Source organism: Hipposideros armiger, unplaced genomic scaffold, assembly GCF_001890085.2.
Source record: "Hipposideros armiger isolate ML-2016 unplaced genomic scaffold, ASM189008v1 scaffold_28, whole genome shotgun sequence".
Taxonomy (NCBI): Eukaryota; Metazoa; Chordata; class Mammalia; order Chiroptera; family Hipposideridae; genus Hipposideros; species Hipposideros armiger.
In genome coordinates this window covers 5,197,565-5,215,405 of record NW_017731378.1, presented here as the reverse complement: position 1 = coordinate 5,215,405, position 17,841 = coordinate 5,197,565, and the positions used below count along the sequence as shown (strand labels likewise).

At 53.6% G+C, this 17,841-nt stretch overlaps 1 protein-coding gene across 4 annotated transcripts in view; it reads left to right on the top strand.

Moving 5' to 3' along the window:
• The window catches only part of SH3PXD2A (SH3 and PX domains 2A), a 221,563-nt gene that overhangs the window by 135,129 nt on the left and 68,593 nt on the right, over nt 1-17,841 (top strand). For all 4 annotated transcript variants that reach the window (XM_019636363.1, XM_019636362.1, XM_019636361.1 and 1 more), the window contains one exon: nt 8,604-8,632. In XM_019636363.1, coding sequence (XP_019491908.1) covers nt 8,604-8,632 — 29 coding nt within the window. The remainder of the gene's footprint in view (nt 1-8,603; nt 8,633-17,841) is intronic.

The window sequence follows — 17,841 nt, the reverse complement described above, 5'->3', positions numbered from 1 at the left end:
CACACACACACACACATCTGTCCTGCCTGTGCACCTTTGCTCACATCATCCCTTCCACTCCAAAGCTCTTTCCTGCCTCTGCTGTTTCTAAATATTCATCTTTCGAAGGCAGCTGCAGTGCCCCCTCTTTCTCCTAGGCAGCCCTCCCCGACCATCCCAGACCACTCTGACTTCCTCTTCCTGGGAATTCCTGTACAACTTATCCTTTTGACTGGGCTGTAGGGCCCCTAATCACAAAGTGACTTCTGTGGCTTCTTTTCCTGGGTGTTTGTCTTTTCTCTCCAACTAGCTGTGTGTTCTGTGAGAACAGAACTGTGTTTCCCATCACTCTTCTGCTCAGACACAGGCTGGGGCGACAGCAACCCCTCAGATAAGACATGGATGGATGGATGGTTGGATGGATGGATGGATAGATGGATGGATGGACGGATGGACAAACAGACTTGGAGAGAGACAGGAAAGGCCCCCAAACACGGAAGACCCTTTTGCCCTTCTTTTCAAGGGCTTCATAGTTGAACCCTATCACCACATTTCGTCACTGCTTTTTCTGTGGTTTCCCAGACCTGGCATGCAGGCCCCAGAAGTCCAGGGAGCCCTGCAGCCAGGAGTGGCCTGGCAGAGCAGAGCACAGGAGCTCAGATAGCCTGCAGGGAGTTCACAGCACTCTGTGGTCCGTGGACCAAACGGCTTTGTTTCCCCCCTAGGAAGCCAGCTTTTGTTGTCTGCCTACATCCCCCTTTCCTTATCAGTCACTATCTGGGTAGAACGCCTTGGAGTGCACACAGGTGGGAAATCAGTCCCATTTGTTTTCATGGTGCTGAGTTGGCGCCGTGGGCTACAGAGCCCGAGTCCAAACCCATGAGGGTGGGCCAGCCGGCACTTACTATATTGTGGCCACCATCCACACCCCCAATCTAGCCCCTCTTGTGAGGGGGTCCTCTTCAAGTGCCAGATGCCATTCTAAGAGCTTCGTCCATTATCCCAAGTAATCCCCCAACCACAACAAAGGCGGGAACTTTTTATTCCCTTTGACACCTGAAGGCATAGAGAGAGGTTAGCAGCTTGCCTGTGTCATGAAGTGGTAAGTGGATGAATGAGGCTCCACCCCACCCACCTTCTTAACCCTCTGCTCTGAGGCCTGGACATGGTGGAGCTGGCCCCGGGGCTGCAGACACGCTCAGGGCCTTTGCCCAGAATGGTGAGTCAAGTCAGAAGAGACAGATAGACAGCGCTTTGTCCTTTTGCTGTGGGTGGAGCAATGGCAGAGATCCTTTGGGATGTTCAGGAAATAAGCACAATGCCTGGGGGCTTTCTGGGGTCTGCCATAGCCATCGCATTGGCCACTCTGGGACATAGGCTGGGGGGAAGGGAGGAGGTGGCTAAGACCCCTACCCTCCCCAGGAATTCAGCTTTTTTGCCCCGGGCAGGAATTCCGGCCTATCTGGACTGTCCACATGGTCACAATGGGGCCCATTCTCAGAACCCTGGAAAACACAGCTCCTGAGGAGAAAGGACAGATTCTTGTTGGACACAAGGGCTCTCAGTTCCACAGTGTAGATCAGGGCGCAATTAGGGGCAAAGCACAGCATTCATGCCCCTTCCATCTGTCTTTCCTGGAGGTCGCTGCCCCTCGAGACCATTCCGTGCAAAGGCTCTCAAAAGCCAGAACAAAAACCCAACTAGGAGCTAAGCAGGGTGGAAAACCCCGCCACGTTCTCAGCCTCAGCAGACCTGCAGCCCCTTTGCTCAGACCCTCCTCCACCAGCTTCTGGACCAACATGCTCTGTCTCGCTGTATCGGTTTCTCAGAGAATTAACAGCCTCGTTTTAGATGGGGAAACTGAGGTTCCAAGCATTTGTCAGTGTTTTTAAAACCTTTTCTATCACTGTAAGAAATTTTACATTGCAATCCAATACAGAGACACAGACAGGTGGGTAGGAAGAGATCTGAAACCAAAGTTTCGTGAAACAATATTTGAACTTACTATGGGTGACTCGATATGTCATCTGTTCTTTTTTTTTTTTTTTTAAAGATTTTTATTGGGGAATTGGGGGAAGGGGAACAGACAAGTTGCTGTCGTTTTGTTTTTCAGTTTAGTTGTGGAGGACGTTGCTTCACTGGCCCAAGTTGGCACCATCATTGCGCTCTTCCCGGGCGAGGCAGATCAGTCGCCGGCTTCTGGACTGCCGCTCACTGTGGCTGCTGGCCGCTCATGCTGGCTGCTGGCTACACACGTTAGCCCATGGCAACCGACTGCAGCAGGGGCTGCAGCCTACGCCGTCGCCAGCGACTCACGGCAGCCCAGCTCCAGGTTGAGCTGTTGTTCAGCATCTTACCTGTAGAGGGCAGTGTCACTGGCCCTCATATATGGGATCTGAACCAGGGCCCTCTGGCGTCCCAAGCCAGCTCTCAACCAACATGCCACTCGGCCAGCCCCATCTGTTCTTTTTTAAATGCTTGTTGGGACACACTAAGTTGATTGCAGAATTCACTAATAGGTGACAGCCTGTCACTTGAAAAGCACTAGTTTGAAGCAGCTTGCCCTGGTCACCCAGCCACTGAGGCGCAAAGCCAGGCCCAGAACCCGGGGGTGACATCAGTGCCAGACTTGTCACAACCTCTCTCCCGCCCCGCCCCCTAGCTGTCTACCTGGCTTCTTAACAAAACCCTTCCGCCAGCGTGCCCTGACATAGCTCCCTGATTCTGAAACTTCAGGAATTCACAGCTAGACATCAGAGCCCTGCCCTCCGCAGCTCAATTCCTCTGCTTTGAGCCGCTTGTTCCTGCTTCTAGAGCTTTCCCCTTTCTACCCTCTCCATGGAGCCAAGCCCCCCTGGTGGATCCTTCAAAGCTCCCCTTCCAGCAAGCTGCCTGGGATGCCCTACTTCCCTGGGATCTGATTTTTCTCGGCACTTGGACTACCTCCACTCTTATGGCTCTCAACTTAGGTTGTCTCAGAACGTTAGCTTTCTCACTGTGCTATGTGGCTGTGTCCCCCCAGTCACCCCAATCTTTCAGGCCAGAAGCATAGCACATGTGTGTGTGTGTGTGTGTGTGCGCGCCTGCACAGGTCTTCACAGGATAGCCAACAATGGGGGCTGAAAAAGTGCTGGTTGGTTGATCGCAGCAGCCAAAATCACCATGACATGCCTCAAGGGGTCCAGGTCACTCCCCTGGCCAGGGGTGCATACCAAGTCTCCCAGCCCCCATATTCTAGGGACCACCCACGCCCCGAGACCACTCAGCAGTCAAGGTCAGCCAGAGCTGCCTGGCCTCTTGAGCAGCTCCCAGTGGCAGCGGGCCCTGCAGGCAGGCACCCTGAGACGAGCAGCCAATGTCAGCCAGCAGACAGGAGGGTGAGAACATCAGGCCGGAAGCTGGTGCGTGCCTGTCTTGTCTGCCAGGACACTCGCTGATGGGAGTGAGAATGGGGGCGGGGGGAGCAGGGTGGCAGGCAACAGAGGACAAGCCCTATAGCACTCAGAATTTCACCCAGCAGGACTCAGCATCCTGCCACAGAGCCGGCCCAGCCAGGCTGGCTTCCTTTCCTGCTTTGTCCCTTTGCCTCAGTGGCTCTTCCTGGCTTTGCCTCCCACTCCGGGAACTCTGACGGGCAGGATGGCTGTTTCCTTTCCCCAGCAAGAGCCTGCTCCTGCTGCTTGCGCCTCCCAATCCCTGTTGGGCCTCAGTGTGGGGAGCACTCTGGGTCGAGTCTGTCACTGTAGCTTCACAAGCCCGGGCAAGCCACTTCAACCTTCAGGACCTCGGTCTCCTTGTCCATAAAATGGGTTAACACCACCTCTACCTACTTCAGAGCCCTGAGGTCAAATGTCTGCTTGGAATTTTCAAGAGAGAGGGCCGAGGGTAGGGAGGAATGTGCACACAAGGTGGCCAGCACACAAGAATTGTTAAATGCCTCTCTTACCCGCTCCCTCCAGCCTCCCCCTCTTTGCTGTCTCCACCACCAGCCCCTTCACTAGAATATCTGGGGAAGGAACACAGCACCAAGAGAAATGAAAGGGGGAAAAAAAGAAGAAAAGGGAAGATGACCCTTGGGGTGTCATTAGCATGAAAACACTGGGCCCTTTGCATCTCTTGGTTTAGGGCTCTGAGAGTTGGCCCCTCCTTGGGAGGTTAAATGCATCCCAATAAATGAGCCTAGGGCAACCAATTCCTATGGGTCAGTGTTACCCTAAAATATGATTGTTGCCAGAGGAGCACGGATCAAACGTTCAGCGTGCAGGAACAGGCTTTTTCTGGATGGACAGCGCTAGACCAAGACCCAGGTTGTTTTGGTATCTGTGAAAGCCCCAAATGGCTGAAAATGGGGCTGGAATTGCCCCTATTGGGGGCTGCGCTGCCAGCATCACGGTGAGGTCCTTAAGAAGAAGCCCCTTCCTTTTGTTTAAGGGGCCTCTGCAGGGCCCAAGTTTAAACAGGCCTTTGCCATTTGGGTAGCAACTGAGGTGGAGTCAGGTTCAGGTATGAAAGAATAATAAAAAAGACAAGTTAGGCTGCATTTTCTGTGCTGGGCGCTGTGCCAGCCCCTGTATGTGTACTGTACGTTTCATCTTCCCCACATCCTAAGGGGTTGGTCCGCTTATTATCCTCATCCTATAGATAGAAAAATAGAGGCTCAAGAGGTGAAGCTGGTAGCTCAAGGTGACCATCCAGCAAATAGCAGGGAGCTGAACTGGAGTCTGTAGGCTTCCAGAACCACCCTAGGAACCTCATTCAGAACCTCATCCTGTGAGGAAGGGCCAAGAGATGCACTGTGTGTGTCATGTGGAGGGGCGGGGGGAGGCAGAGGCCCCAGGAGGCCCTGTTTAAATGGGGCAGTGGCAGTGCTGGGTAGGAGGGACTCCTCTCATCTTCCCCGGCAGGCCAGACCTGTGGACCACGGGGTGACAGGCTGTCCCAGTTTGTGACTTTCCCAGTTTGAGTCCTGGAAGTCCCGTGTCCTGGTTTGGTGGGTCACTGTACCCATGGTCTTTGTCACTCCTGGACCAGTTGCAGAGAAGGCCAAGTGGCCTGACAGAGCCTCGTGAGGACACAGCCTGGGAGGCCTTTTTAATTACATTAACTTCTGGAGACACTAGAGGGAGACGCTGGCCCTCGCCTGCCCTCCCTTCTCCTTCCGGTGGCTCCCTGGGAGATAGTGATTCAGCAGCAGGTCAGAAGCGGGCTCGACTGTGACCTACCCATAGTGGAATCACTGGCGGGTGGGGGCTGTCAGCACCAGCTCAGGGTGAGAACTGCAGCGGGGAGGGGAGGGCGAGCTTGAGTTGTTTGGTAACTGGACCCCAACAGAGGGCCGGCTGTCCAGCCCAGGCCAGGACTGGTTGCAGGGCAGCAGGAGGTGGGCGTGCCAGAGGATGGGAACCCTACCCTCTTCTCTCTCTGCTGCGGTATGTGAGGGATGGGGCAGTCCCAGCCACTGGATACCTAAGCTGCTTCTCAGCAGCTAAAAATACTAGAGGGCTCTGCTAAAAGGTGCCCAACCGGAAACTGCCAAGAGGCTGGAGGCCAGATGCTGTGAAGGGTTCCTGTGCCTGCCATGCCCTCCATTCAGCCAGAGCCCAGCTGCCCAACTTCCAGGTCTCAGCCTCCACTCCATTAACCCCGTGCTTCTCAGGCCCCAGGGCCTTGCATTCCCCTCCCTCTCCTGCACCCCGTGCTCCAGGAGGGGGCAGTGCTTAGGGACTTGTCTTGAGCCCCCCAGAGCAAGGCCTGGGTTCTTAGTGCTCAATCCCAGCCTCACCTACTCACTGTAAGACCTTGAACAAGTTGTCAAGCTTCTCTAGGCTTTGCTCTCCTCACCTGTAAAATAGGGGACCACACCGCCTGCAGGGGTCCAAAAACCCTGGTGCGAAGGACTCTGCTCTGGTCGAAAGACAGGCCAGCCCAGGAGATTTGTCTCCAAGCTGCTTTGGCACTGCCGGCACCTTGTTCTGACTAAGCATAAATGTTTCTTAGGGGTCTGGTGGAGATTATGGTATGGGGATTGGAGCGCCCCTTGGCACCACTGCTGCCTACATATCAGGGTTGTAGCAAAGGGGGTGGAAGCTGTATGGGCCCTAGGTTCTCAGCCAACACTGGCCCAGGGGGCAGGCAGTGAGGTAGATTGGAGTGGAGCCCAGAGGATCCCGTTTAAGGACCAGGCTCAGTCGCTGACCCAGCATAGCACAGAGGCAGCTTTCAGCGCCTGTGAATTATGTCTCTTATTCCACAGCCTCCGTGTGCACCCTTCACAGGATAATGACCTGCCTGCTTCCCCCTTGGGGCTGTTGAGAAGCTCAAAAAGAATCCTGGGCAGCCTGCAGCTGCACAGACCTGGAGAAGGTGGCCATCACTGCAAGGAATTCACCCCCTGTCTGAACTACTGGCAGCCAGGGGATGGTCAGTGGGCCACTTTGGTCCCAGGCCCAGAGGGCTTCTCCTGCAGGATGGGGGGTGGGGGGAATGGAGGGAGGTATCGGAAAGGGCAGCTCCTCCTTTCCCTGCCCTTCCCCAGGCCTCATTCTGCAAAAAACGGCCTGAGAAAAGAATTCCCTCCCTGGGAGTGGCCAGTCTGCTGGGCAATAACATAGTCACCCCACCAATGAGCATCAAGGGGGACAGCCAGGCCTCTGGGACACAGTGTCTCCCAGTCTCCCTTCTGCCCCAAGGGGAGAAGCATGCCTTTCCAGGGTCTGCCAGGTGCGGGGAGGGGCAAGTGGGAACTCTCCCACCTTCCTAATCCTTTCCCAGGCAACACATTCACCAGGTCCTCCACGGAATCCACACTGCAGTTTTCATGCCTGTCAGTGGGCTTCTAAACCACTGCCCTTCCCCTGGTTGGGTGACCTTGAGCAGTGGCTGAACCTGTTTCCTCATCTATAAAATGGGATGATAGGACCTTCCTTTTCATGTAGATGTGAGGATGGAAAGAGGCATGGAATTCCAAGGGGGTTCTCAAACAGGAGGGGGATAGGTGGAAGGTACCAGAAATGCAGGTTCCTGGGCCTCAGCCCCAGCATTCAATTCCACTGGGTTCCGAGCCCACGCTTTAGGAAACATAGGAGTCTAGGGAAGTGGGGGGGGGGGCGGTCTCACTCTTGGCTGTGCAGGAGAATCACCTTAGAGCTAAACTAATATCCCCAAAAGCCCAGGCTACCCNGGGGGGGGGGGGGCGGTCTCACTCTTGGCTGTGCAGGAGAATCACCTTAGAGCTAAACTAATATCCCCAAAAGCCCAGGCTACCCACCCCCCACACCCCGGCTCCAGACCTCCAGAATCAGAATCTCTGTGTCTCCATGAAATTGACAGCTTCCCTGTGAATCTGCTGTCCATCTTTCCAGCAGGCAGACCTCGCTGGCCAGTTGGCTTCTACCAAAGTTCAGGAATGGTGTTTCCTTTGATTCCCCAGGGGAGATGACAGGCATTTTCTCTAGTCTCCAGATAGATCCCCAGCCACTGTCTCCTTGGCACTTAACAGAACCTCCAACATTTTAGAGGCCTTTGAGGCTCCCGGTTAGACTGATGAATGGAAGGGTGGTGGGAGGGGCCAAAGCCTGGAGCAAGCCAGGAGGGTACCTGGAGGCAAGATGCGGGAACCAGCCAGATCCTGAGTCTGGGTTAAATCCTCCGCTGGAGGGCAGGGCAGGCTCCAGGCTAGGGCAGTCCAGGGCAGGTCAATGGAGCTGAGAGGTGTTGAGTTATTGCTAGTTGCAAGATTTGAGCCCAGTGCTCACTTCCTCGGAAGTGAGCTCAACCTCCATTCCTCCTATTCCTGGCCCCCCCAGTTAGCTCTGCAGTATGCTCTTCTCTCACCCCTACTGAATCCCCAGCCGATCTGTTCAACATTCAGCCTACAGCCAATGTTTAGCCATCATCTATGCCAGGCCCAGGGGAAATATGGGGGTGGGGGGAGGAGAACAAGCTACAGTGTGACCTCAGGGAGCTTGGGCCTGGGGCGGGGGGGGGCAGACTTTAATCAAAGGGTCACACAAATATGCAATTACTTGGGGACCAACTTGGAGAGGGGGAAGATGTCGAGGAAGACACGTTAAGGAGGTGTTAACGTGACGTTTCGGTCGTAACTTAGAGGCTGAATGGGCATGAGCTAGCGATGCCAAGAATTGAGAGGGAAGCGCTGCAGGGTGGGGACCGGGGTCCCAGCGCGGGCAGGGCTTGAGTTCTAACAACCACCCTCCAGGGCCTCAGTTTCCCTATTTACAAAGTGCGCGGGAACCTGCCTCACCCTCCCGCATCCGCCTAGGGTGGGGAATGGTGCCTGGGAAAGGGCCCAAGCGGCCCATGAGCCTCGGCTGTCGGGCGGCCGGGGCGGGGCAAGGCGGGGTCCGGGGTGCTGGCTGCGGGCGGGGCGGGACCAGCGGATCGTGCCCGGAGGCCGGGCTGCCTGGGGACCTGCGGGCAGACGCGGCGCGCTGTGCGTGCATCTGCGGAGCGCGCGGCTCCCCGGCAGCGGGGATCACATGAGCAGCGGCGCCGGGCACCCACCGCAGCTCGCCTGTGGGCGCCCTGCAGCCGCAACCCTGCAGCCCCGACCTGGGCCCCCGCCGAGCCCTAACCATGTCTATCTGTTGTTGCTTCTTTTTCAGGGACTATGGCAGTTCCAAGAGGAAATCAGGTAAGGGAGCCTCCGGGCGTTTTCCCCTTCGACCTCCCCTCCCTCTTTGTGCACGTGCCCCTTGGACCCTGCGGAGGACTTTCGGGGTGTGTGGGGTGGGGAGGGGGAGTGGTCTTGCCTGCTTGCCCTTTGGCCCTGCGGGGCCAGGGTAGTCCCTTCGGTTGCCCCGCTGCCCAGCCTGTGCCCCTAAGATCTCTGCTGCCTGCGCCTTCTCCCACTCAGTTCCTCAGACTCTCCCCTGTGGGGATGGGTGTGGGTGCATGAGGAGTGTGGGGGTGTCTCCTGAAGGGCCTAAGTCCCCACAACGTTGGTGGCCGATCCATCCCCTCCTCCCACCCCGGCTGCGGTGCCCACTACTGGGCACTGCTGTGACTTCTCCATAGGTCCTTCCCGCGGTGCGGCGTGATGGAAGGGTTAATAGAGAGGCAGAGCTTTTCCCCGAAGTAAGGTGACATCAGGACTGAAAAAAAGGGGGGTCGCACTTGAGTGACTGAGTTTTTAACGCCTGCAGCGCAGACCTCCGCCTCCTCCTCCAACTCTGAGCGGTTCTCCTTGCTGCGGGAGTGGGGGCTTTGCGTGGTGGCAGCTGAGACGCGGGTGGGAGGGGGCAGACCCCACCTGGCATTGGCCGGGAGTTTTTGAAGGGTGTGGAGACGGGGAGAAGGGAGAGAGGTGGGGCAAGTCCGGCACACGGTGTGCTAGGCGCTGTTGGCTGGGGTCGGAGGCTTCTCTCCGGATGGGGAGGGCTGGGCTAGGCAAACGTCTGGGTGTGGGCGGGTGTAAGTTGCTTGGGGGAGGGTGGTCCCTAGGAGTTAGGGTTCTGTGTGTACGGATGTGGGGGCGGGACGGACTGGAGCTATCTGTGTAGGCATGTGTGTTGTCCTACTTACAAGGGTGGTGAGTTATGGGGGTGGGCAGCTACCTGGGGCGCGGAGTCTGGCCCTTGGGGATATGGGAAGTGTGTATAAACACGTGACTCACGTTAATGGCCCCTGTGGGGAGATATCTGTGTCCAAGTGCCTTGACTTTGGATCATTAGAGGTATGTGTGCCCACATGATGGATGGGATGTGAATTGGGGGTAGTTGTGATTGCATGGTGTCTGTGTTTTTGAGTATGGGTTCGTATGTTTTGTGTGTACAAGTGTTTGCTTGTATGTTTACTGGGTTGTGGAAAGTTATGTCCTGGTTTATTTACTGGGGGGGGCGTGTGTTTATGTGGGGGTTGTGGGGGTCTTCATAGTTGGGTGCCATGATGGTATGTCTACTTGTTTGGGTGCATAGGTGTTGGGTATGTGTGCCAGTGTGTCGGGCAGTATCTGGTTGTGGGTTGGAGTCTGTGTAGTGTCTTTCTTGGGGCGTATGTGACTGTGAGGTGAGATGTGTGTGCACGCCCCTGTCAGCCGGGCAGGGGTAGCTCAGGTGTGCCTGCCCACTGGTGCAGGAGGGCTTTTGCCGGGTGACCAGGAGGGTGAGTTGCCTGATGAACCTGAAGAGTTAGTTGCAGCATTACCTCAGCTGTCACTGGCTGTCACAGCCCCACGTTGGAGAACTGGGAGGGAGCAGCAAACCTGGGACTGTGTTCTGTCACATCCCCCTCAACAAGAGACTTGTCCTGGGCCTCAGAGGTGGAGTGTCGCAGTTGATCCTGGCCTTAGATTCTGGTCCTGTGTGATCTCAGGCAAGCTTCATAACCTCTCTGTCTTTCTTCATTTTTTTAAAAACAAAGATGACAATAGTATTTACCTCATATGTAGCACATAATAACTACTATAGAAGTTTATCCATCATCATCATTACTTTCTGAAGCCATGGGACCCTGGGTGAGTCCCTTCTCAACTCTGGGCCTTGGCTGCCCCCTGTAAAGTCAAGGGCTACACCAGACAACCCCTCGGGTCCCTCCAACCTGTCTCTGAGGGTTGGGTTCTGTGCTGCTTCTTAAGCAGCGCAGGGCCCCACCCAGGGAAAACCTTCCCCGGTTTCCCTGCCTTCCACTCTCAGGCCAGGAAAAGGATGGATGGAGGAATTTAATTTACACTGGCGTGCTTAAGATAATGGCCACTTAGTGTCATGGTTAAAAGTGCCAGCTCTGGAGCCAGACAGCAGGATTTTAGAGCCTGGCTTTTCTCCTCTGAGACCTTGGGCAGATTTCTTACCATCTCTATGGCTGTTCTCTCTTCTGTAAATTAGGGATAATATTCATACCCATTGTAATGGTTAATTTTATGTGTCAACTGGGCTGGACCATGGTGCCCAGATATTTGGTCAAGCATTATTCTGGATGTTTCTATGGAGGTGGTTAAGAACTCGCTCAAGAGTGAGAGCTCTGAGCAACAGGGTCTCCAGTTTGATTCTAGGCCCGAGCTGAGCTGACGCTGAGCTACCAACAGGTGGCAGGATAGCTCAGCTATAAAAAAAAAACAACAACAAACATTTGAATCAGTGGATGTTGAGTAAAACGGATTACCTTCCATAATATGAGTTTGGCCTCATCTGATCAGTTGAAGGCCTTAATAGGACAAGAATGGACCTCCCCTGAGCAAGAAGGAATCTTGCCAGCAGATTTCCTTTGGACTTGAACTACAGCTGTTCCCCTAGTCTTCAGCCTGCCAGCCTACCACATCAGATGTGGGGTTCACCATGCCTCTGCAATCATGTCAGCCAATTCGTACACACAACACCCTGTGTTGTTGTTTCTTTTATTGGGGAGCAGTGTATTTTTCCAAGACCCATCAGTTCCAATCAAGTAGTTGTTTCAGTCTAGTTTTAGAGGGTGTGGGCATCGAACCAACAACGTTGGTGTTATGAGCACTACGTTCTAAACCAACTGAGCTAACTGGCCACCCCTCACAAAACCCTGTTTTGTGTCTCTGATTAACCATACACCTCATATGGTTATAATGAAGATTAGATAAACTAATATATATATAAGTATGCTAAGAACACGGCCTGAAACCTGAAAAGCTCTCCCAAAGAGCTAGCTACTACTATTATTTAATGAGCATTTACTGTGTGCTAGCAACTTTACATATGTTTCCTCATTTGCTGCTCAGAGCCACGTTGCATGGTAGGTGGGATTCCCATTTTACAAATGAAGAACTGAGGCTCTGAGAGAGTGGTGGCCCAAAGTCTGTGGCAAAGTGAAGACTTCAGTCCAAGTTTAGGGTTCCACCCTGCCCAGTCATGAAGCTCATGAAGCATCCCAGGGTCTCTCCAGCCAGGGACATTTGCACAGAGAAAATGGATCCTGTTCCCTGTTCATCACTTCCAATATTTTAGTCCCCAAAGGCCCAGCTTCTTTTATTGAGCACAGAGCCAAGACTTGAAATTGAAGCCAGGCTTGGGGAGAGTGGAACCACCAGGAAGAAAGTTCTCAGGCAGCTTACAGCCTTGTGGAGGAGGCAGGACCAGCGGCCTTAGAAACAGTGTAGCCTCAGATTTATCTCTGCTCCTTCCCTCATCTTCCTCATCCCACCATCCACCCTGTTGCTCAAGCCCAACATCTAAAAGTCATCCTTGACTCCTCCCTTTCTATCACCTGCCAACCTGACCCCCAGATCCATCCAGGAAGGAGAGGTCACTGTGGCCGCAAATCAGGGATGTTATCTGGGAGAGGAGGAATTTTTCTGGTTGGGGCAAAGAGTAGGGGGCTTTGGTAATCAAGAGAGTACTTGTGCAAAGGTAGGACAAAAGGACCAAGCATGGCTTGCTTGGAGACCAGAAACTTCAGCTGATCTTATTGAGCACCAGCTGTATGCCAGGTACTGTGTCAGGTGTTGAGGTTACAGGAATGTGTCTTTTTGCCCTTGAAGAGTTTGCAGTCTGCTGTGGGTGATGAACTGTATTTATAAGAATGTATATTAGACAGAGGGAGCGACGTGGTTACCTGAGGAAGAACAGCCCAGGCGAAGGGCATGGCAAGTGCAAAGGCCCTGGGGTGAGAGCATGCTGGCCTGGCATGCCTTGAGGCAAGGTAGGGAGGCTTGTGGCTGGGATGGAAAAGAAGGGAGAATAGGTAATAGGAGGTGAGAGCAAAGATGAAGCTAGGGGATGGGGAAGCAGCAAGGATCACAGAGGGCCTTGCAGGCCATTTTAAGGATTTTGACTTTTCATTGTGAGTGAGATGAAGAGCCACTAAAGGGTCCTGAGGAGACTTCAGGCCTGAAAAGATGAAATGTTGCTCTCTGTGCTAGGAAGCTGCATTCTCCAGGGCCCACAGCTGGGGAGTTCTGAGTTATGCCACTAGAGGGCGCAGGAGGCCACTGATCCTGTAGGATGGTCCTGGCCCTGGCGTTGTTGCCAGGGAGAGGGGCTGGTGCTCTATCCCACCCAAGAGTCCTGTGATGAGCTGCTGCTTGTTTAAATGCAAATGAGGTTGCTCAAGAGTGTTGCAACTGTTCTTTTGGGCAAGTGTTGAAGTTCCTCGTGAAATCCTGTTTACTTTATGCTTTTCCTTGGAAAAATTGGTGAGCTCAGGGCAGCTTTCGTTTTAGGGATCATAAAACCTGCATTATTGGACAGAGTTAATGAGATCATCGTTACCTTAGTTACATCTAAGAGAAGCATGTTTTGCTGAAAGGTGAGAGTTTAGATTTTGGCGTCAGACAGACAGGGTTTGAACTCCTCTGCCATGTGTTTGCTATGACTGTCAAGTTAGTTGACCTCTGACCTTCATTCCCCACATGTGGAAAATGAGGGTAAAAACTGTGCCTGCCTTGATTAAATGTAAGGATTCAATTAGCAGAGGGCCTGGCCCATAGCAAGTTCCCAATAATAGCAGCTGCCATTGTTATTATAATTATTGATAGGTTCTGAAAGGCGGGGAGAAGTTGGTCTTATCTTCCATTTGAGAGTAAAAAGACCCACTTAAAGCATTTATTTCCATCCTGTGAGCTCTGAGCTTGGCCCAAGAGGCGTTGGGACCTAGACGTGGCCACTGTGGAGTATTCTATAGAGTTAAGAACACAGACCTCGGAGCCAGAATGCCTAGTGTCACGTCCCAGCTCTCCCATCTGTGCAGTATTGGTTAAGTCCTTAACTTCCCTGTGCCTCAGTTTCCTCATCTGTGAGATGATGATAGCACTTCATGAGGTTGTTTGAGGCCTGAATACAAGTTAATATATGTGAAGTCTTAACTCCAGCACTGTGCCTTTCTCAGTAAACACTCACTAAGGTTTAAGCTACTTTTATTATGGATAGGAGGCAGCACCGTGGGTGTCCAGCTCTCAGACAGGAGAGCCCACTGGCTTTGGCATTTGCCCTCCTCCAGGAGGCAGAAGGGGGAATCAGATGGGGGAAGGCGGAGTGCACACCATCTCACAGTGGCATCATCTCACAAAGCCTCACAACAACCCGGGCAGGTGGTTTTGTCCCCATTTTATAGACCAGGAAAGATAGGTTAAGGAACTTGCCCAGGCAGCTAGCCAGGCAGACACTGGATTTGAATCTGGTCCTTCTAATCCAAACATCTTTCCACTGCAGTCTGTTCCCTCCTGAGCCAAGGCCCAAGAGACCCATAGGTGACCAGGACTTGGGCTCTGAAGATCTCTAGCAGGTGCTTCCATAGACTAGAGGGGGCCTGCCCCAAGAGAGCCCCCTCTGAGGTTTCTAGAAGGAACCCATTGGTCACAGGGATTCCTAATTGGATAAAGGGCCCCTTTGCAGGATATAACTAATGGCCCAATAATTTCTCTTTGTGCGAATTTTGTTTCTAATAAGGTAGATTTGCTTAAAGCAAAACCCTCCCGTAAGTACTGGCTAATATAAAAAGCGACTCTGCCCCCCTCCTTTTATGGGTGAAGCAACTAACCGAGGGGCTGCTGCCTGCCCAAGGTGAGGGGTGGGCAGACGCTGAGTTCTGCTCATCACACTACCACAAGCCCTGGAAGGAGGCGGAGATATGAGGGCCACTGTGCAGCAGAGAAAGCTCTGCAAGACCTCCAGTGCCTCGTCTTTCCCCAGTGTGGTACCCCAGGAGGACACAGAACAGAGCCCCCTCTCTCTTGGCCCCAGGCCTGCTCTGCTCACCAGCCACAGAGGGAGACAGACAGAGACAAAGCAGACAGCAGCAGCCTTCACTCACTCCCCTCTGGAGTGCAGGCTTCCCTGAGGCTTTCGTTCCTCTTAAGGCGATTGCTGGCCTCTGGCCCCATGGAGCTCACAGCTCAACTGAGAAAGCAGGACCTTGTCAGGGATTTATCAATGAACACAAGGCAAGATGAGTTGTGATCCACAACCCAAGGGAGCCCCATAAAAGCGGGGCGAGCCAAGATGGGAGAGGCTGGAGATGTGTCCTGGAGGATGGAAGAGACTGAGACGAGCAGAGGGTTGGGCAGGTGCCCCTGATGAAGTGTGGGGGGCGGGGGGAGGGGGAGTGCATGAGCAGAGACTTGGAGGCTGGACTGAGTTTGGGAAGTCTGAGGGAAGGAGGTGTCCAACTGGGCAGGAGTGAAGAGCTAGGGAAGGGGAGGTAGGAGATGAGTCTGGAAAGGAAGCCTTTGGAGAGTTGTATCAGCAAATTTCAAAGCAATTTCCAAGGCCCTCTTGTCTGCCCAAGCCACCCACCCACAATGAGAAAGGCTCAGCTGCTTATCCAACATGGTCAGGCTATCCCCGGCACCCTCCAACGGCCTCTTCCCAAAGCGAACGTGTCTCATGAAGGCATCGCCTCTGGCTCATCGCGCCCAGGCTGGTGTTTTAAAACAATTTATAATTTTCATGGCTCCAGGTCCTCAGCCTGATGTCACCCCTGGAGTTCAAAGCCAACTAATTGGAAATGAAAGGAGGCTGATTGGCAGTTCCACAGCCAGCCCATGTGGCAGTGATGTGATGGAGAAAGTGAATGCGCTGCTCACGTGTGTGTCTGTGCCACAACTCCTCTGGCCAGAGGCAGTGCAGCCCCCCTGCCTCACTGGCATGGACACACAAAGCAGGGCTGGGTGAGGGGGCAGGCTCCCCAAATCCTGGAATCGCCTATCTCCCTCCCAGGAAGGAGGCAACTAGCTGGTAGCCTTGATTCCCTCAGCCCTGTTTAGCTTCGCTCTGCCCCCTCACTCCTATCACCCAGTTCCTCCTGCTAGGAAAGCAGGCAGGTGGTCTGGAAGAGAACAGCATGTGCAAAGGTGGGAGGGGGGGTTGCTTCAGAATCCTGCACCTGCTCATTGAAATATAGCCTCTTAGGCCCTGCCCAGACCGACTGCATTAGCACCTCTGGGGGTGGCGCCCAGGAACTGGCATTTTTGACAGGCTCCCAGTGATTCTGAGATCAAGCCAGGGTTGCATTTTGGATGGGTCATCCATGGGTGGACGGCAGTGTTCAGGGCAGATGGGCAGTGAGGTGGCAGAAGGATCGGGGCCCTGGTGATGGACGTTGACTAGCAGGGCTAGTCAGATGCAGATGCATTCGGTTGTCTCCCAAGATGGGGGGCTGTGCCAACATGGGGAAGGGGGACCACTCAGAGGACAGGGAACACTGGGCCACTATTTGGGGCCCTGGACCATGGCTATATAAGGGGCCTGCCCAGCCACCGGCCTCCCTTCTCGCCTCATCAGAAGGCAGTGATGAGACTCCATCTGCCTTTTATTTCCATAAGGTTTTCTCCTTGGAAGAGGAGACACCCGATTGTGGTCCAGCAAAGAAATGCTCCCCACCGTGGCCCTCAGCCAGAAAATTACTTGTTTCTTGCTTCGGTTTTTTGGTTTGCAGACATGTGACAAAAGAGGCAACATTTCCAGTAATGATGAAGCCAATGGAAAAACAAAGATTTGGGGAAATGCGCATTACTTATTGCTTTAGCACCTTTTTCTGATCTAAAGTTACTCTGTTTAGAATCAGAAATGTGGCGTGTGTAACTTAGTTGGCTCGTGGCATTTTTATAATTGCTCCGTTTTGAAATGTGAAGGCAAAGAAAAATTTTCCCAAGTTTCAGTGAAACTTAGATGTTTGCAGGGAAAAAAATAGTTGGTTTTCCCAACTCTTTTGGATTGCCCCCTGGATCCTGTCATTGCCACGTGTGACCCCCAGCAGCTGGGATGAAGATGTATTTTGTTAATGTTGGATCTGGAGTCTTGTACCAAGAAAAGTGGGCCACCTCAAACAGAAAGTCACTTCCCTTCCCTGTGCCCAGAAGGAAGAGCCATGTCTGTGTTCCCTTTCCCAACGCTGCTCCTGGCTCATGGGTGCAGTATTGTAGAAGAAACTTCAGCAGGTATCTGGGGGCTGCCTTTCTCCTTATCCGGGGTCTCCTCGGCTCAGCCCTGGACCACCTTAAACTCCCCGAGGGTTGACTCTGGGTCAGGGTTGGGTGCCTAACTGCTCCTGGCAGGAGGGTGACGTCCTTGTAGAGCTGTGATGACAGGCTAGTGACAAGAGGCCAAACCAAGGCTCTCTTTGTACATTCCCCGAGGAAACCTTGCAAACATGCACATTTTAAGCAACCCTTGTCCCAGATCATGTCAGCTCCCTGCCATGCCACTGTTCCTCCCTGGAGCCAAGAGCACCTCCATCAGTTCTCATTTGCGTTTAATCACAGGGTTCTGATTCAGAGGGCCCTGTCCCCAACTTCCTCGATGACCTCAGCTGCTCTCTCTGCTCTAAACACATGGCTCAGTCAACACTAGCAGCAGCTCTCCTGGAGGCAGGGGGAGAACCCTTGAGAGCCGAATGGATAGGAAGCAAGTTTCTGACTGGACACGGGTACTAGACTTCCCTTCTAGGATTAGATGGTTCCTGCCAGACCTATAGCTGACCTCACTGCTCTGCCATGGCTGTGGTGTAGATTTGTCCAGTGATGTTCTGAAGACTTCCTCTGCGCCAGGCCCTGCAGTGGAAGCCCAGACACACCCAGACGGATCCACTGAGATCCTTGTCCTCAGGACTCTCAGTCAGGTTGGGGAGGTAGGAAAATAAACAGTCATGATACTAGAGCAGCGTCCAAGTGCTATGATGGGTGTAGAAGGAGACACACAGCCCTACCTGGGGGTGCTGAGCGAGGCTTCCACCCATGGTTCTCGGAGGTTTTTAAATGAGTCAGCCTGGAGAAGAGGGAGGGGCCGCTGTGCAGAGGACAGCTGGTCAGTCTCGGCATTAGCTGTCCAAGCGTGCCAGGTCTTCTAAACTGGGCTGAGGCATGCCGTCCACATCCCCGGAGTACCTAAAGGGTAGTGCTATTTTAGAGATGCTGTTATAGACGGCCACTCTTTCACTAAAGTT